Source organism: Lissotriton helveticus, chromosome 6, assembly GCF_964261635.1.
Source record: "Lissotriton helveticus chromosome 6, aLisHel1.1, whole genome shotgun sequence".
Lineage (NCBI taxonomy): Eukaryota > Metazoa > Chordata > Amphibia > Caudata > Salamandridae > Lissotriton > Lissotriton helveticus.
The window spans coordinates 1,229,825,509-1,229,846,372 of record NC_136067.1 but is presented as its reverse complement, the minus strand read 5'-3'; the positions used below and the strand labels follow the sequence as shown (position 1 = coordinate 1,229,846,372).

Here is a 20,864-nt window from a genome sequence, read left to right as displayed (position 1 = left end):
GTAATTGTTCAGCTTCCTGCTCGTCAAATACATCTTCAAAATCTTGATATTGCGATGGAATGGACTGTGTGTTGATCACACACACAACTGCATTCGCAGAACACAGGGCTTGAGCTGGATTTTCCTGGTCTTTTTCCTTCTGGTTTCCAAAACAATAATGCTTGCAATAGTCCGAAGACATTTCTATAGTTCTTGCCGCCCAATCTACAGTCGGATTATGCTCCGTGAGCCAAGGAAGTCCTAGGATTAACTGGAACTGTGGCGCGTCTATTAGGTTAAACTGGATTTCTTCTTGATGTCCATCTTCCTTTACCAACTGCACCAGTTCAGTATGACTGACTATGGGTCCTGAGGATAGGTTTGTCCCGTCGATGGCTCTAACTGGTTCACTCTTATCTTTTAATATTGCTCTCAACCCTATCTTGGTCGCAAATCGTTGGTCACAAAAATTTCCGGTCGCCCCAGAATCCACCATCACCATCACTCTCTCTCGAACTTCTTGACGGAACTTACTGGTCATTGATAACACAAGGTGAGGGGACGATGATTGCAGAGTATTGGCCAGTTGGTGCTCTTGTGGAGTTGAATCTTGACTCGCATCCACCTGTACAACTCCTTCTACAGGTGGTGCAACTAGTTTTCCTTCGGCCGGTATGTTCCTTTAGTCTTCTTTGGACAATTTCTTACAAAATGTCCGCTCGAACCACAATACATACACAAATTATTGGCTCGTCTCTTCTCTTTTTCCTCTTTAGTAAGCGGACCTCTTATTGCCCCTATCTGCATTGGTTCTTGGCCATTGGTTCCTTCTGCAACCTTTCCAACTTCAGGCTTGGCTCTGTCAAATCGAGGCACTGTGCTTCGAAATTCTCGTCTTCTCTCTCCTCGTCGTTCCCCCTGCCGGAAATCTAACTCGAGAACCAAATCTACGAGGGCCGATATCTCTGTTGGCCGATTGGGAATTTGCGCCAATCCATCTTTGAGTTCATCTCGTAGACCTCGATAAAAAATTGCTGTCCTCTTATTTTCCGGCCAATCAGTTTCCATTACCAACTTATTAAATTGGGCCAAGTACGCCACCAAGTCTCTGTTTCCCTGCTTTAGTTCCAGAAGCTCATTATCTACAGCCTGGGAAATTCGCCTTCGATCAAATATGCGCAAAAATTCCTTCTTAAATTCGTCATAATTCTGCAGGAGAGGGTCGTCTCGAGAAACGATGGGCATTGACCAAGCGGCAGCGTCTCCACTCAGGTATGATAAAACGAAGGCCACTTTGGATTGTGCATCGGGAAAGACAGAAGGACGACACATGAAGTGTAAGGTGCATTGGGAAATAAACACTTGTGCCTTCTGTGGATCCCCACTAAATCTCTCTGGTGCTGCCAAGGGAATGACTGGGGACAATGAGTGTATCACCTGCGTAGTTAACCTAGTTGTTTCCCCAGTAGACGTGGTGGGAATTTCTCTATTTCCTGAAAGTGGTTGTCTCATTCTTTGTGCTAACTCTGCCGTCTCTTTCCTAGCATTTATCACCTCTTGCCTCAGACCTTGATTCTCCTCTCTAACCGCCACTAATTCCTTTTGTATGGAATCTAATACCGCCCCTAAGGTCTGCAAATTAACCCCTTCAACCATTCTGTTCGGGTGCAAATTTACAACGTGGGCACTTCACTCTGTCAGGGTCCACGAATTCCAATTCTTGTCGACTTGCACAGGAACAGATGATGCTAACTTTCCGACTCCCTCTCACCAATAACCCGGAGTCAGAGTGTAATCATAACTACAGGCAATCAGAGAAAGGGAAGGGGAAAAGTGGAGAAAATAACCATAAGAAAGTAAAGCACAGAAGAGACTGGTCCTGGTTCCTCGATACTCTAGCGAATCCTCCTCAGGCTTTTAGTCTGCCCAGCAAGATTTCTGTGAATACTAAGCACATATAGAAAACTATGAGAACCTTTAACAATACCCTACACTCCCTATTCCCTCACTGACTTTTGACATACCCAAGGAACTGTGTAGACCTGCTTCTCTTCTATTTCTCTGAGAGTTGTTCTTAATCTGGACTGCTCTTAGTGTTTCATCTCACTGTAACGAAATCAATATTCTTATTAGCTCTCCCTCTAATTTCTTTCTAGTCTGTAAATAGGAAATTGGCGTTTTAACCTACCACTATTTGCAACTCCTTGACCTTTAATCTTTCTCTTATCGTGTTGTAGGAATTAACCTCTTCTGTCTTGTTCTCTATAATTCAAATGCTTGGAATTCTGTTCTAACTCTAAATTCTTTTTCTTCAGATATCTCTGCCCTTTCTGATGAAGTGATACTTTTCACAACATCCAGGTAGCGTCTCATATCTTCTTATTTTCTGTGGTTCACGAACATGCTACTGAATATAACAACTTTTCTCTTGTAAGTTCAAATGTTCGTACTGCTGTTTAACTATGGAGTACTCTTAACAGTTAAATCAAATATCTCTCATTCACACGTAAGCTGTACAGTTTCTTAGTTTTTTCTATGACTTAGCTCTTGAAGTTCTGCTCCCTTCAGGCTCGCAGGCTCCTTAAGTCGCTGGGAAAGCGGAGGTTCTCTCGCGCCGTTTCACTAATGTTCCGCTGGCAATGCGCAAGATGACACAGCATCGGAGACTCTCTGTCACGTCTTTTCTGACAGAAAGTTCTTCTTATTTCTCGACGTAAACGCTAACAGGTGATAGCGTAATGTATTTCCTTCCTACTATGACTGCTCTAATACTCTGAACTCTAAAACAGAACACTTACTATAGTTTCCTGTAACTCGCTAAAATACCTCAACTGACTCGGGCAAGATACGCGGTGAAGTGCGCAGCCTTGATAGAGCGCGCGCCTCACCTGCACTCTGCTCTAGAACGCCCAAGACACTAGACTGCTAACTTCCCTGATCCTTCCGCCATCTTGGAATTTCGTAAATTCCATGCGTCAGACCAGGAAGTGATCGGGCTCCAATTCTGTTTTCGTGATGTTAGGACCCTTGCTGACCTTGTGTTAGGGAGAATCCTGACAATGGGCAAATGAAGGGCCGAAATAATGTACAGCCATAGGCAACAGAAAAAACAAATGCAGTGCGAACCAGAAGCAAGCAATTGGATAGCGAAGACAGCAGACACCCATCAACAGCACCCGCCCACCAGGAATACAGGATATACGGAACAAACACGTGACACCCGAATACGCTCAGTCAAGAATCAGGAGAATACGCCACAGCTCTTGTGAAGAAGGAAAGGGGAAATAGAATGGTCATAGAAAATAACAAAGGAAAAATAAAAAAAAAACCCACAACCACCCACCCTACACCCCTGCAGATGGCTACGACCTAACCCCACTAGCAGCGTGCCTGTCGCCCCCTAAACTACACCCCAAGGAAGGGAAAAAGTTGGAGGAGGAGAGTATAACAAGTCAGTACGAGCTCCCGGACTCCCATCCCCCGGCCAAAGGCAGACACCCCGTACCGTAACGTTAAGCAAGTTATAGCAAATAAAAAGACATGTCGTCGGGGAGCAGCAAGCAGAAAAAGGACCATCCCGCCCGAATCCCGGCACCACAGAGGCATCAAACCCGTTCCGCACACAGCAGACAAAGAAATCAAACACTCAGAACCACGTCTGGCCTTCGCTCCCATCGCTATGACCCAGCAAAGACAAAGGAAACATTGCAGCAATGTCCAATCAAGTTCAGCCCAAACCCCCACGTTCCATCTCGTAGACCCCTTCCCCAGTATAAGTGAGTTGTTGCGATGAGAACACGGATCAATCTCGAGAATAACAATCAAGTAACATATGGAAATGCAAGTCATATAGTGCCACATGACGCTAGTCGTGATACTCATTATAAACGTGTCCCACTGTGCCACCAGCCACACAAACACCAGAAAGCACCGAAACATCCTCAGCCCTGGCCCGTGCGATCAATCGAACATACATAGTCCAGCTGGCCGTCCGCCATTTTGGGTACTTCGGAAGACCAGGGTGACCAGGATAAATCAGCGGACTGCCCATGACGGCCGGGCGGAAACAACAATGTGCAGTCATAGTCAGTGTGGGAAAGTTCCTTGCACGACCATAAGTCCCCAATGCATGATATCTGGCACAGTAAGACCAATTCTGGGAGAAAAGGGAGGGGCCTCCGATCGATCCACAGCTGGAATGTCGGAGGCAGCATCTGGAGCCGAGTCCCCACCCACGGTGCAGGGCCAAAACCTTGGGGCCCCTCCTTACCGGTAGCAAGCAGCCCAGTAGCTATTGTGTGGTCCCGGTACTCCAGCATCTCCATGTCCGCCGGAGCAAACAGTACACTCCGCCCGGGTACAAGGCGTGACCCAGTGTCCCGCATCCGAGAGCAATCCCGCATTGTATGTCTCGCAGCGTTAGTCAGGGCGTCCAGCCTTCTCCCCAGGTCGCGGGCAGTGCAATCAAGGGCGACACGCAGGGCACCAAGCGCCGCCATAACATCCCCAATCCCCGGCGCTGCTCTGTAGTCATGAGCCGCAGCACTCCACCTCGCAGGGAGCTCCCCGGCCGGCTGTGATTCCGCAAACAGGACGTCGCGCTCCAGAGCGTCCAGCCGGGCACCATCCTGTCGCCCACATAAATACGGCCGAGCCGCGACCAGAGGAGCGGCCGACGCCATGGCACTGTATACAGCAGCGTAGAGGCTGACTCGACAAACGCCAGGACGGCTATCACAAACTAGAGTCCTCAGTGCCCAGGCATAGCCCTCGTAATGCCCAAAATGGCGCCCACAACAACATCGTGAAAAAGAAAGGGAGCGTCTGTGCGGTACACGGGCAGGAAAAATGAAATATGAGCACCTGGGTCCACGATGTAACGCAAGTACTCGATCTGTGTGGCGAGCTGGTTAGCTGCGGCAAAGGTGAATAATTCAGTCCGTTTGTTCCGGCAGGCCGACTCCGCCCCGAAGCTGATGGCCACTGTGGTCGCGTCAGGGGCCGGCCATCTCGCGCACCCAAAGTCCCGGTTCCAAGGCTGTGCGGGGCCGGAGACCGAGCGAGGACAGTTCTCCGGTTCTACGACTGGTAGAGATCACGGGAGCATACCATCGGAGGCAGCATCATTTCCCCGCAGTGAAATTGTGACTCGGGTTCAGGATAAGTTGCAGGATGGGCGGGCAGGATAAGGAGTTCGGCGGAGCCGAGAGCCTAAGCGGCCATCACGGTCGCTAGCGTAGCTCCTCCCTAGTCTCAACTTTTAATATGTTAGAATACAAAATACAAACTTTACTCTCAATGAGGTCTTCACTGTTTTATCATGGTGTGGAAGACTTGATATTATTAAAATGATGATTGCTCCATACATCCCCTTCCACACTATTTCCATGTTATCTTTTAATATCTCTAGCCACTATTTTACAACTTGATTCTATTTGTACACTATTTGTATGGAAAAACAAAATACAAGATAATTGTATTGAAGATTTTGCTTATTAACAAACAAATTATCTATTCAATATTTTTCTCCGAGTACCACATGACTCCTGACCCTTTCACACCGGTAGAGAATATATAACACTAGATAATATTTTACATGGCTCCATCCCCAAGGGTGCTCTCATTTATACAACTTTATTATTTCCAAATTACACTAGATCTAAAAGTTCTTTGGAACTGTTAATGGAAGATGGCTTAGCTGTTTCCTTCTCTCCCATATTTTTGGATACAGTATGGATGAAACTATTTAAAACGTTTAAAACTACTAATATTACATAGGCACTCTTTTTTATTTATAATAGAGCTGTTATTACCCTCAGAACATATTGCAAAGTTTGAATAGTCTGTATCTCCTTTATGCTGGTTCTGTTCCAAATATAATGGTTCTTTGGTTCATATCTTATATAATTGTTGTCATATTAAGGCTTTCTGGTCGTTCATTTGGTCTAAGTGCTTAACTATTTTTCTATGTAATATTCCGCATATATTACAGAATGTTTTCTTAGGTTCTCTTTCAACTCATATTTATCATTTGCCTAATAGATCATTATCATTAGATCCTTTAATTCCAATAGCGTATAAATTATAAGTCTCTTGTTGGAAGCATATCTCTAAGTTATCTGCACTTACTTGGTGGAAGCTTAAATGTGATGAACATAGGATGATTATTTTATCATCTCTTACTATACATTAAAAGGTTAAATCTGATTTATACTAGTTACTTTTCAATACTTTTTTCTCTTTGCACTCATCATGTTCTCAATGTTTCTCTCTCTCACTTTTATACTTCTCCCTCCCCTTTTCTCTCTACTATTTTTTCTATTCATCTTTATGCTCTTTGTTGCTCTTTTTATATAAAAAACTATTTTTCACCACATACCAATTTATGTCTCTCATATTTGCAATCCTCATAATATGTATTGCATTATATTACTTTTGTTCAGTGTAATGATTGCTTAATGAACCTGCAATCAAAATCTTTCAAAATATAAATAAATCACTTATTGTTTTAGAGCAATTGAGAAGCCCTCTCTTATTTACAAGGTCTTGTATATAAAGCCTTAAAAAAATAGGGTAGTACTATTTACACCCTTGTTCTGATATTGCAAGAATCCCGAGGTAAGTCACCTGAGATTACCAATAACTTGGGTACTAATAATTTCAGGGCGCTTGAAAACTGAGTTATGCCAACCTGCATCCTGTTCGCAAAATAAGAAATGATGAGTCACACATGAAACTGAGTTAACACAATAGATTATCACATGGTAGTATCCCATTTTTTGACCCAATTCTAATCTTCAAATGTCATCAGTTGTAGTTTTAATTCCTGATTCGTCCTGCAGCTCTGTCACCGCCTAAATCCCTAATTCCTCCAAACTGGAAGCCTTGGTGCGTGCACACAGCATTCCATTGTAAAAATATTAAGGCACTATAGAGTTTTAGTAGTTGTGTGCTTGTAGACTGGTAGCAATAGCAACGTCCAGACAATCAGAAGTCAATCCTGCAACCTGAAGACAAGCCACAGCCAAGGAAATAGGAAAGGTAAACACAATAAACAACCAATTACTTCCGTATCATTTCCTGACCCTCAGTCTTCAAATGAATAGGCTTGTCCACACACCATAGACAACCAAATAAACGTGAAAACTTCTTCTCCTTCAGTAGTGGCTATAAAGAACCACTTTACCTAGAAATGTGTGCTTTTATATCTTCCCTCTTGGAGGCAGTTTCCCTGAGATTCCTGTCTCTGGATGAGAGTTTTTGCTTATCTTTTGGACATGTTAATCATGTTGCTAGCATTAATTATTTGCTGAGGACTGTGTTCCTTCATGTACAGATGTCCTTGGCTCCTCGTGCTGCACTTGTTGTCATGGTTGTACTGACAATGTATGCACAAACCCACATCTACCTTCTGGGCTTGTATGCGGCTGAAGGTGCTGACTTCAGTGTTTAGCCTACCCTGCTTGACTTATGGTTTTGATTTTAATTACTATCCTGAAGTTGCTGTTGACCTCTGCTGTTGGCTGTGGAGAACCCAAGACTGACAAGACTGAATGTGAATCCCTCACCTAGTGCTCCCTGCTTGACTTGGTTGTCTCTGCTCAGTGAATTAAATGGAGACCTTTTTGCTTTGGAAAAGGTAACTCGACCCTTTTTCCTTCCCGAGGTGTGGGTGGGGCTTCTGCGTCCCACAATGATTCATTCTGGGTTTGGAGCTTGTGGGTTGGGGCCCTGTTTCCCTCACTTATAGAAACTTTTTTAGCTAGTGTGGGTCCCAACATCCTGCTTGGCTGTGTGGTGTCAATCTAATCTTTGGCCTGCCCTTCACTGGCTCTCTACAGGACTTTGGGCAGTTGTCTGTTCCTCTCTTCTTGATGACACTGTGGACCTCTGTAGATATATAGGGATGTCACCAGGACAGAGTGATTGGGTCTGACCCATCCCCCATGCAAATCTGCTGGGCTTTGTGACTAAAGAAAGGTGCCTTCTCTTTGTGGTGCCTAGGGCCCTTTTCCTGGAGAGCATTAGAGTGATCTCATTTTCCTCAGAAGCAGACTGTATGTGGATTTTCCTAGTGTTCTGATATAGGCTTCTGGAATGTGTGCCATATCCTGTGATTTCTTACTCAGTGTGCATGTCCCTGACTCCCTACTGGACTTGTTAAAGGCTGTGTAGTCTTAGTTCGAATATCTGGCTAGCACTTTCCTGGCACAATAATCGGGTAGGGTTTGGGATGTCCCTGTGGTGTGTCTGGTGCTGGGGCTTCTTTCTCTTGAAAACAGGACACTGACTCCTTTTTCTTTGGCTATAAGCAGATCTTGGGCTTCCTCCTATGCCTCTTGCTGTGTGGAATTGATTCTCATTTTTTGCCTGACTTTCCAGACTTGCAGCTGGAAATGAGTGTACACTCCTTGATTGGGATGCTTTCTGTAATTGGGTTTATCCTGTGTTTTTTTGCTGAGCTTGAGGCATGTAGGATGTGTTCCCTGACTCAATCTGTGGGTGCCAGAGTTTCTAGCATCTCCTGTGCTTTGTTCTTTGGATTTGGGGTTCAGTATGGGAGTGTTCCTTGTGCCATAGCAGACTTGGTATTGACTGTTATGTATACATTTCTGAGTGCCCTAATGCTTGTGGCATGAGCCTTTCATAGCTTCCTTCTGAAGCCTATGGCCCTTTTTGCCCTGTTATTATAGGTGCTTAGATGACAAGGACTTCACCTCTCTGTTCAGAATGTGGTTCTGTTTGCCTGTCCCCTTGTTTTGTTTAGTGTGTGGGTCGTTGGAGGGTGGCTCTTTGTGCCATGTTCTGTATTAGGCATGGATTGTGTCTTCTATGAGTGTGCTCCATCTCAGCCCTTCGATATCCTTTGGCCCTTTTGTTTACTGGAGGATATCCCTACTGTGCATGGAGTTGCTTACCTCCAGAGTGGCCGCTGTGCCGCTTCCTTTTTTTCTTTGGATGGGGCTTCGGCTGGGTTGCTACCTATGCTGGCTGGTATTGCCTGGTTTGGTCAAGGGGTTGAGTGAGTCACTGATAATATTGGTTCTAGCATTTTCATAACATCGATTGTTCTCTTTAGAGAGTGTTGTATATTGTTCTGAGACAAACCATTTTGATATAGTTATAGGGAGCCCCAACATTCAGAGATAATTCAACAACAACAAAATTGTGGGTTGTCTATGGAACAATTCCTCGTAAAATGCAAATATTCCAGTCCTGTATAGTTCGTAGGTTTTTAATAACGAGCCTACAAGACAAAGATGTTCCTGGCTTGTATTTCACAAAATTAATTCATCAGCTTTAGTGGTAATCGAGGGATATAAAAATACATGCTTAACATGACACAGGATTATGTATGAAAAAAGATCATACAACAATGTGTCTCTTATTGGGTATTGTAATACCGCACCTGGTACATACTGATTGATTTTCCGCACACTAATGCTGCATAGTTTGATTTTTAGTGCTACGATATTTTCACCACAGATCTGCACACCAGAATGGAGGATATATTGACCGTACCATATGCTTTCATCTTTTCTGCAAAAGTCAGTAAGTTGCATTTTTCCATACACAAATTCCATCACATATAGCAAAATGTTGTGTGAGGAAAAAAGTGTGCATTTGCGCCCTACTTGGTTGAGCTATACGTGCATAAACCCTGTTTTACCACCTTCATGAAATACATAGAAATATATTTACCTTGGCAATTTCTAAACTCAGTATTACATCCTAAACCAGCTTCTGATTTATGTGACTTGAACAGAGGATGAGCAATTTTACACTGGTCACTGGACAATTATGCATTCACATTTGCATTGGCTTGCCTCTACAAAATGACACATGCAGCGATACATTAGTTATAGAAGGTTATTTGTAGTGCCCAAAACCCAATTTTTTAATGACATATCCGAGATAATGCTGGTGGAAAAAGTATAATAAGTAGTACTCAGCCACCGGTGTAAAATATGTAATTTGTTTACAGGTGAACTAGTAAAACTTTTACGCAATTCAAGTGGACATTATATTCAATGGCAAATCGAGGGTGCATTACATGTGTGCAGGAGCTGTATTATGGAATCACACCACCCCCAATCTGCTCCGGCTTAGAGGCACAGAACAGGTTTTTAGTTGATGACAAATCAAATATCTTACAGATATTTACCGCACCAAACCAATCTAGACATTTTATTGTAAACAAATACCAGTTGTATTATTATTAGAGGGACATACACATTTTTACAGGAATTTTATACATTGAGAAAAACATTGTTTATGAAAATAAGGAAATTCATACCCTTTCTTTCGTTTGGAACCACTTTCTCATGTTTTACAGATTTTTCCTCTAAAAAGAAAGCAAGGAAGCAAATATTTACACCATGCCATATATAGAAATAAAAATAGAAATAAATCAGTGGCACCAATCTCAGTACGAAAGCAAACAGGTATTAATATTTTGGATTTGTGATGAAAAAAAACCAGTTTAGAAATGCTTACTTGCTGTTGGGCCAATAATTGCTAATGAATAGTATGAAGTGGGTTCACAATGGAGACTCGGTCTGTGATGTGAAGCCGGGCTCCTACGTTTGGTGAACTCACTGAACTTATCTGATAGGCTTGGCTCAATGGAGGTTGATTTGATGGAAAGGTGGGGTAAGTTATGGTGTGAGTTGTCTGTTACTTTCCATAACCTACAAATGTAATTGGTTTATAGGTTTGTGTTTGCTGAACAATAGGTAATCCTTTAATGTAGTTTTACCGTAAATGTCTGTTTCTCTTTTATGATCTTCCTCATTCTGCTGCTTTGTACCAATTCTGCCCAACCTATGGCCCAGGGTAATACGGGTTGGCTGAAACGTCTTCTGTTGAATGCCCGGCAGTATTGTGTAGTACTGTGATTTATTCTGTTTGTAAGAAACTGGGTTATTGGTTTAGGGATGTGGAAGCCCCACTTGAGCAACAATAACAATCCTCGTCAAGTTGAACCACAAAAGTCACTAAATTAACCTGTGCTTAACCCTCTGGTAGCTTGGCACAAAAACAGTCAGCTTAATATAGAGGCTATGTGCCAATTACTTATGCAGCACACAAATAGTAATTAAATGAAAATACAGCACATGAAAATTCCAAACCAAATTAGACAAATAAAGTAACTTTTAATAAATAAATGATTCCAGAACAACAAAAATCCAAATAGTAGAGCCAGAGACGCCAAATCTCACAATTTTAAGCGAAAATAGTGCTTAAAAATGCAAAGCGTCACTCCCAGTCATCTGGTCATGCTACACCATGGTAAAATCACAAGTTCAGGCCGACCGTGATTGAGCACAGACCGGTTACAGGGTCAAGGCTATTTCTGCTAAAAAAAATACCTTCTTAAAGTCTGGAGCAAAGAGTCCATTTCATGGTGGAGGGGGCCGCGAGGAAAAGGGAGAATGCGGCAGATGGTAATTTCTGGAGCTTGAAGATTCTGTAGAACGTCGTGGGCACTCGTTACTGGAGCATTGTGTTGGCTGTCCCAGTAGGCTGATGATGTTAATGCGTGAAGTGCAAGTCTCGCATTGCAGTCGTCACTGGCTCTCGCTGTATTGTGAACAGTCAGGTTAACCTAAGCTTTGTATTGGTAGTCGGAGCACGTTGTAAGATCTCAGCGAGAACTGGCTCATTTTCCATCACGAAGAACCCCAAACTCTGGGATTTCTCCTTCTTCTTCAGAGGAGTGTACTCTGATGCCAACTGAGGGCCCAGCACCTGGTGAGCCACGTCTAGGGGATCAGGGACGCACTCTAGCATAGGCTAGAAGGGCTGAGGCAGGAGCAGTTGCAGGTCCAGGCAGGTCCAGTTGCAGCAGAACAGCTAGGGCAGTTGCAGGGAGGCCTCTTGAGCTTGTTGTATCCCTGTATCTCTGACCCTTGGAGTCACTTCAAGAAGCTTGGCATGAAGGGAGCAGTCCCAGTCTTCCTTCACAGACAGTAGGTCAGGCCTCATGCAGCAGGGCAGTTCTCTGGCAGCAGGGCCTTTCTTCTTCAGTACTACCCAAAGGGCCAGGAGTGTACTAAAGAGTTAGTCTAGAGGTCAAATATCTATGCCTGGTGCCAGCTTTGAAGTGGGAAAGACTTCTACACTCCTCTCCACATCTGATTCTGGAATTTTATTCCTTCTCCTGCCCTGGTTTCGAGCAGTCTGAGGTGATAATATACTCATGTGAAGCCATTTTCAGTGTGCTGAGGCAGCCCCTTTAAAGTGCAAGTGTGGTAAGCAACAGATCCACAGATCTTTTAAGAGTGGCTCATCCTGCCAACCTCCAGTCCCCCTTTGCGACCCTGTATGGGAGGAATATCCAAAGGTCAACTGCCAGCTGCACCTAGTCATGTGACCTAGGACACAGGCTTCAGGCACCAAACGGTTAGGACAAATCATTGCCAACTTTTTAAAAGTGACATTTTCAGAATCGTGACTTAAAATCTGACTTTACCATTAAAAGATTTTTTAATTACAACTCATTTGAGATGAAATATGACATTTCTACTGATTCCCAAGCAAAGGTTAGCACTTATTAAATGTAATAGGTTAACCCAATATTATCCTACGTGAAAGATAGACCTTGAAGTGGTGAAAACCAAATTTAAGAGCGTTTCACTTCCATGTCATGTTATATTTAAAAGTACATGTACAACTTTTTATATCCACTGCACCCTGCTCTATGGCCTGTTTAGGGCCTACCCTAGGAGTCACAAATATATTAAAATGGAAGCCCAAGGATTGGCAAAGGTTTTTTTGCCATTTCAAAATGGCAGTTTAAAACAGCAGACATACTGCCATGGCAGCCCTACACCATGTTTAAAAGGCTAATGAAGTGAGTGGCACAACAATTTAATTTAATTTTCAGGTCTTGGTTACATGCAGTACAGACTTCTCCAGGTCACCAGCTTTCTGATAGTAGTTCTCCTCTGTGTAGCCCAGCCTAACAACCTAGAAGCTTTTGATGGTTGAAATATTATATGTGTGCCAAAACAGAGGGTTTACTTTTGAGAAAAATGTTTATTTCCAGTCCTCATGAGCTGATATTCGGGAAACAATTGCAGAATTTTCAAAATATATTTAAATTGATATTCAAGTGATAAATCATCTGCTAATGGGGAGACTGTTTACAAATGTAATGTCCTTGGTACCAGAGGCATTGCTGCTATGCCTATTGTGTATTACTCATGTAGAGGCATTCCATATCTGCAAAGTTGTTTTTACAATGCTGCTGGTAACCTTGCCTGATGCACTGAGTTGATAACTGGTAGTAATCTTGCATATGGTGGAAATTAATGTAATCTTTTGTTATATGGCCACTGTAACAACCCTAATAATCTTAGTAGCTCTCATTGAGTTTCATGAAATATGAGTTGCTCTTATTACAGAAAAGGTTGGAGTCCCCTGATCTAGTACCATTTTGCTAGGGTCCTAGAGGTAAAGTAAATGTGTCAATTGGATGTAAGCATATTTTACCATGTTTGGAGGAGTGAGCACAAGCACTTTAGCAGTGGTAATGAGTGCAGAGTCCTAAGGCTAACAAAAACAAATTCAGAAAAACACGAGGAGGGAAGGCAAAATGTCTAGGGGTGATCCTGAAGAGAGGAACAAGTCCAACAGGTCATAAAGGCTCATGGGACAAGGTGTATTGTCCTGGGTGTAAAAAACTCCTAAAGTAGTTTTTTACTGTTTTAAGGCCTCTCTACCATAGTTTAACACTGGTTACCGTATTACATTTATCAAGTGCTAACTTGAGATTAGGAATAGAAAGAAATATGTTGTTTACACTCAACTGAATTGCAATTTGAAATCATTTCTAATGGTGAAGTCAACTTTTTAAGTTGCATTTCTGAAAATGCCACTTTTAGAAAGTTTGCATATTCTTGACCCAACTATCCAACTATCCGTGCCTTCTGCTGCCAGTGTCCTGGGTCACATGACCACGATTGGCTCTGCTGTTGGAGCTTGTGTATTGCTTCCTAACTGGAGCACAAAGGGGGCTAAGGTGTGGACAGGTTGGGCCATCCTGACAGAAAGACTGGGAGGAGCTGTTCCCAACCCCATTTACACTTCACAGGGCTTCGCCTCCTGCACACACAAAGGATTCTGACACTAGGCCTGCCCTACCTTTTGTCACACCCAGTCGGTTTGGAGCATTGACAATGGAATAACTTTCCATCACCAGATGTAGGAGTAGGACAGATAGTTTACCCTCACAAAGACTGACACCAGGTATAAATATTAAACCTCCCGCACAACTCATCAGAACAGTCCTGGACCTGTGGAAGTTACAGATGAAAGAATAAGACAGTCCTGCTGCTTAAAGCACTGCTGTGCTGTCTGAGAAGGAAGACTGAACTTCCATGCCTTCATCCCAGTATTACAAGCAAGACTCCAAGGGTCATTTGTCTGACCTCCTGTGTGAGTTACATGGACACAACGAGCTTTAGAGGCCTCCCTGCAACTAGAGCTGCACGAACCCCTTAACAGAATCTGCCCAAACTGCTGGCCTCTACTGGAGTGAGGCCATGATCTGCAAGAGGTTCCTTCCCATGTCCTGGACCCCTTGGCTGGCATCAGATGGAACTCCTCCTCAAAAAAGGGTGAAAACCCTTAAGATTAGGCTCCTCATCAGTCTCTGGCAAGACTCTGCCACCCCCTATGAACACCAATGCAAAGTTCCCATCAAACCTAGTCTTTGCGCCGACAGCAACCACCCACAATGATGGCAACATAAGAGTTCCACTTAGCATTCCAACAATGGCAGCCCGCAGTGATCGCCAATTCAAAGCTGCAGCAACAACCATCCACTAGCCAGACTGGCTTTCATTTTACAGCAGCGACAACCCACAACGCGCAGTCCGCCCTCCGTGCTACAGCGGCCTGAACTTGTGATTTTCAACCAGTCTCACAAGAACAGATAATCATGAGGGGTGCTTTGTGCTTTTAGGTGATATACGGATGTATGACTGACTCAACGCAAACAAACACAACGCACACCATTACATCGCATTCCTCACATCGCATGCACCATTACATTGCACGCATTCACCACCCAAACCATTACATCGCACTCCACCTTGACACGCATGCAAAAGACTTTTTCATCGCACACAAACACCACGCATTGCATCACACTGAAAAATTCTCCCTAACAGCCCGGACAAACACAGTACATCGCCATTATCAGGAACTACCTGCCCAGCAGAGGATGTAGATGGATTTTTGACATTTCTTTCTCTTTCAGAACGAGCTAGCTGATGAGGGTATATCATATTTAAGTGTTTCATCATGCCAGATATACTACATGAATATTTTTGGGACGTTCCTCTGTTTCTGACAGTGTACCTTACTTTTTGTGCAATAACTTACATTTCACCCGATGGCACGTTGAAAATGTGCCAGACAATACTCTCCTTCTCCACATTTGTGAGATAGATGACGGTAAAGTGAAACCTTTGACTGCAAAGGTGTCGACATGTTCCCCGCAGGCTGGCAGTTGCAAATTAACTCCCTTCAAGCGTAACTGGAAGACCTAGATAACATTCTTATTACAGTGCTTAACAGAAAGTTTCAAGTACTTTGAAATATCGGGTTCATCGTTTAAAAAACTTCGTGACTGCTTTGCTAAATAATGTATATTATGTTTCACAAGTAAAGAGTGAAGCATCTAACACTATCTGTGAGAAGCAATCACTGCTTTACAACTATTTGTAGTGCATCACCCTATAATGACACGGAATAATTCACACTCTATGGAATGGCGTTTAAAATAAAGTACGACTAAGTGTCTTACAAATAGTAGACCAAGGTACCCCGAGGATCCGATCTTTAGGCTAAACTAGCACACCTTTCTTTAACTGTTAGCAAATAATTTTTTTTAAAGATCAGTCACACCGAAGAATGCATTGGTTAACACATGCTTATACCACGTGGGTGCGAATCTTAAAACTTTGCGTGTGTAGATGAAAAGAGTTAAATAGTCTTTCTGCTCTCAAACGTTTGCGCTATTAAACGGATTCACACACACAGAAAGTTTTCTGTGAATACATTTACAAATAGCCGTACAATGTGGGCAGGAAATGCACATTACAAGATGAAAATGCTTATGTACTCTCTCAAATGTATACCTTTTGGGGCATTCACTAACTCTTCTCAAGTATCTTCTCGTTTTTGATAGGCCTTTATCCTTGCTCCTATCAAGGATAGCACAGTATATTACAACATATGTGGTATTATAATGTATTCACAAAACTAAAATGTACAGTATACCACCAGAATGTATTTACGAATGTATGTAGGAATCCCATATCCACCCACCCATACACCCACCCACCCACCCATGAGCCAGCCACCCATCCACCCATCACCCAGCCAGCCACCCATCATGCATGCATCCATCATGCATCCATCCACCCATAAGGCATCCATCTACCACCCATCCACCCACCCATCCACCCACCCACCTATCCACCCATCATGCATCCATCCACCACCCATCCATCCACACTTCCACCCATCCATCCACCCACCCATCCATCATGCATCCATCCACCCATCACGCATCCATCCATCCACCACCCATCCACCCATCCATCCACCCACCTATCCACCCATCATGCATCCATCCACCCATCATGCATCCATCCATCATGCATCCATCCATCCACCACCCATCCACCCACCCAGCCAGCCACCCAGCCACCCATCATGCATCCATCCACCCATCATGCATCCATCCATCATGCATCCATCCATCCACCACCCATCCACCCACCCAGCCAGCCACCCAGCCATCCATCCACCCATCATGCATCCATCCACCCATCATGCATCCATCCACCCACCCATGACCCAGCCACCCATCCACCCATCATGCATCCACCATGCATCCACCCACCCACCCACCATGCAAGACGAAATGTCATCAACATTGCCACATCTCTATATCTCTTTATTATTTTGATTCCTTTTATATCTCCCCAATGCTTTTAATCTTCTGAAGGTCATCCACAACCCTCTCTCGATATTTTGCTTGTATGTTTTCAAGTGTTTTCTGCAAGGCTGGACACGTTGTCATCGCTAGACACAAGGCTCGAACTTGCTGTAATAAAAACACTTTTTATGGCCATTAAACAGTGTCCGAACTTTCCCACACGTTGTCATTGCTAGATACGAGGCTTGAACCTTGTTTTCCAGCCCCAAAGTCACCAGACCACATCCTCTCCCCTTTTGTGGCCCTGCATTTTTCACATCTTGTGATCTTGCCTCCTGCATTCCCCACACATTTTAAACTTATTCCACGAAATTTCACGAGATTCCTTTTAAATCTCCACAACCCTCTTTTATTTATTTATTTTATTTTATTAAACTTATAATGCGCGCAGCTACCCACAGTGGGTTTCCCGGCGCTAGGGACAGACTAGAGAAGAACTAGCAGAGTGAAATTGCAATTAGAAGAACCTCCGACATTACTGCTGAAAAAGCCAGGTTTTAAGACCCTTGCAAAAACGGAGAAGATTACATTCCGTCTTCAGGGTCACGGGTAGGGCATTCCACATCTTTGGACCCAAATGGGAGAAAGAACGACCTCCCATTTTAACCAGCCTAAATCTGGGAACGGCGAAATCTCCGTTTCCTGAAGATCGTAATTTTCGGCTGGGCTTATAAGCCTGAACTAGGCCCTGCAGATATTTAGGAGCTAAGCCTTGTTTAATTTTAAATAAATGACACAGGGCTTTAAATTTGATTCGGCTAGGGATTTTAAGCCAATGAAGGTCGTGAAGTGCTGGTAAGGCGGAAGCTCTCCTCGGAACATTTCGGAGAAGCCGGGCAGCCGCGTTCTGAACAACTTGGAGTTTTTTAGTTGTTTTCTGGTCAGCTCCAAGATAGAGAACATTACCGTAGTCCAGGCGTGAGATCACAAGTGCCTGGACCACAGTTCTCTGTGTCGAAGAAGGTAACATCCACAAAATCTTCTGAAGCCATTTCAAGATGACAAAACACATTGAGGCCACCTTCACGGCCTGCTGTCTGATAGTAAGATTCTCATCAACGAGAAACCCGAGGTTGCGTACCACGGCCACGGGTAAAGGGATGGAGCCCATGTCGATAGGCCAATGATGGGGGCCTCATAGGTCCTTTCCCTTGCCCAATATCACCACCTCGGTCTTATCACCGTTAAGCTTCAAAAAATTTCTCTTCATCCATTCAGAGACCCGAGTCAGACCCACTTTCAGTGCTGAAATGTCATTACCCTCTTAGTTGGAAAGAGATAAAATAATTTGGGTACCGTCGGCGTAGGAATATAAAATGAGACCGGCTTCTTCAATGATGGTAGCTAAAGGTCTGACATAAATATTAAATAATACCCCTGAGGAACTCCATACGCCGCTGGACACATTTTAGAGGAGGCAGAGACAGAAAAGACCTGGAAAGTGCGGCCACTTAGGAAGGAGGCTAGCCAGGCAAGAGCAGAACCCTCCACTCCCAGGGACCGTAGAGTTTCAATGAGGATGGAATGCGACACACTGTCAAACGCCGCACTCAGATCAATCAAAATGAGGGCAGATGTTTCACCATGGTCGACAATGTGTTGCAAACTCTCGGTCACACCCAGTAGTGTGGTTTCGGTAGAATGATGTGCTCTGAAACCTGACTGGGATGGATGTAAAAATCCCGAGCTCTCCACCAAATAGGTTAATTGTGTGTGCTCTTTCATTCTTTGAATGATAAAACTTTTTTTGACCATTAAACAGTGTCCTTTTCCACACGTTGTCATCGCTAGCGATGTATATGTCAATGTGATCCGATAGCATGCTTCCCGATAGCATGCATTGCGATGCCGTCCGCGATGTAATAGTCGCGTTGCGATGGCATCGCGATGCAATCCATTCGTTGTAACGGGTGTTTCCCATGATATACTCACCTAAAATATTTGAAATTACATATCTCCTGTACTACTTATTGGATTTGCAAAACACAAAAAGATCTCCACAGCGGATCAAAACGAAAGCACCTCAAATTACCAAAGTCCCATAAAGTAGTCAAAGTTCTTTTGTGCTGTCCAACCTCCAGGACCTGCTGTGGTTCGGTCCCACTGGAATCCCAGATAGAAAGTTCGAAGAAAAAGTGGAGGCAGCACCAAAACCGCAAAGTAAATTGCAAGAGACCAGATTTTTGCAAAAATAGATTTATCTTTTATTTTCTTTTTTCAAAATGCACATGACAGCCAACGCGTTTCGCTCCCCAACCATGGGAGCTTCGTCAGGGCGGATTTCAATCAATGTATGTTTGCTGTCAGTACAATGTAGGGTATGAATAGAGAAAACGCAATGTACCAATATGATGGTACAGGTACTAATCAGGATTGCCGAAGTACAACTGCACGAGGGGCCGTGAGGTATCTTGAGTCGAGTAATATCAGATTGACATCACTAAATATATTTCAAATTCCATTGTAATGTCACAAAACGAATGAAGGAACAGACAGTCCTTGATAAGCCGCTGTTACGAATCACTCGGACAGAGTTAACCGTAGAAACGAGGCCCCCGACAAAATTGGATTTGTGCTGTTTTGGCACCGAATACTTTATTATATTTTAATCCATTCTTCTAAATTTGTGTGAGATTTTTCTTTTCTTGTGTGGTGTTTTCACTTTATGAATGTTTGTGTGCTGCATAAATACTTAGCACTTAGCCTCTAAGGTACACTGCACTGCTTTTGTGCCAAGCTACCAGAGGGTTAAGCACAGGTTAATTTAGTGATGTTTGTGGTTCACTCTGACAAGGATTGTGTTTGTTGCTTGGAAACGGTTAACACCTCCTCAACCGATACCCCAATTTTTCATACTGGTATTCAGTGGTGAGATTCATTACTTATGCTTATTCAGTACTGTTCAGTGATTTTGTTGTAACTTAAAATCCCATATATATCTGTTTCTCGAGCAGATTTTTTAAGCATAGGATTACCTCGGACCACTTTTCCCCTTCCCCTTAAGTACTAACTGTGGCACCCCCCACCTCCACCTTCAGGCCATGGCCAACCCCAGAATTTTTTTGGAAGGCGCAGGAAACCCCGCTTTTTCTGTTCCTTTTTTTACTCTGGTTTTACAGATCTGTGAATTTTCAGCAAATTTCTTTAAAAAAACAAACGTTTTTGGCCCCATTACAGGGTCTCACTGAGACCCCACCACAAGGCCTATGGGCCTATGGTATCCCTACCCTGCCACCTTAGGTCTTTTTTATGTGTCATTTTTTCGGAATTGGTACTGAGTCCTGAGTCCTAAGATCGCTGCCGCCACTTCCTGATTTATGTGATGACAGCCAATCACAACTCACCAGGTGAACTGTAGGATCCATGGAGGCACTGCCTCCCTAGATATACAAAGTTTCTGAGCATTAATTGCTCATTAACTACTGAACAGATTACAGCACATAACTAAAGTCACTCTTTCTGGACCAAGTTTTAGCTTTCTACCAAATTTGGTGTAAATCCGTTCAGCGGTTCGGGCTGCATTTTTCTTGGCCCCTGCTTGGCAGATCACCCCAAAACTTACCAATGCCCAAAAATGTCAAAAATAGCACTTTTTTGGAAAGTTTTGGGCAGATTTGCCAAACGGCACCAAAGTTTATTAGGAACACAAAAAGGCATTTCCTATGAAAACACGATCCTAACTACATCTAGATAGTAGCAACTGCCACTGGGTAATATTACCTACTGGCGGTCGCCAATAGGTAGATATAGTTAGGACCTAGTTTCCATAGGAAAAGCCTTTTTTGTGTTCCTAATAAACTTTGGTGCCGTTTGACAAATCTGCCCAAAAGATTTTGATTTGCCAATATCTTTAGCGCCGTTTAACGTA

The 20,864-nt window shown here is 43.5% G+C and overlaps 1 protein-coding gene across 1 annotated transcript in view; it reads right to left on the bottom strand.

Annotated features, from left to right (window-relative positions):
- Positions 1 to 20,864, bottom strand: part of LOC144762658 (uncharacterized) — a 1,356,333-nt gene that overhangs the window by 531,663 nt on the left and 803,806 nt on the right. The window contains exon 23 of the mRNA XM_078647891.1: positions 10,277 to 10,324. Coding sequence (XP_078504017.1) covers positions 10,277 to 10,324 — 48 coding nt within the window. The remainder of the gene's footprint in view (positions 1 to 10,276; positions 10,325 to 20,864) is intronic.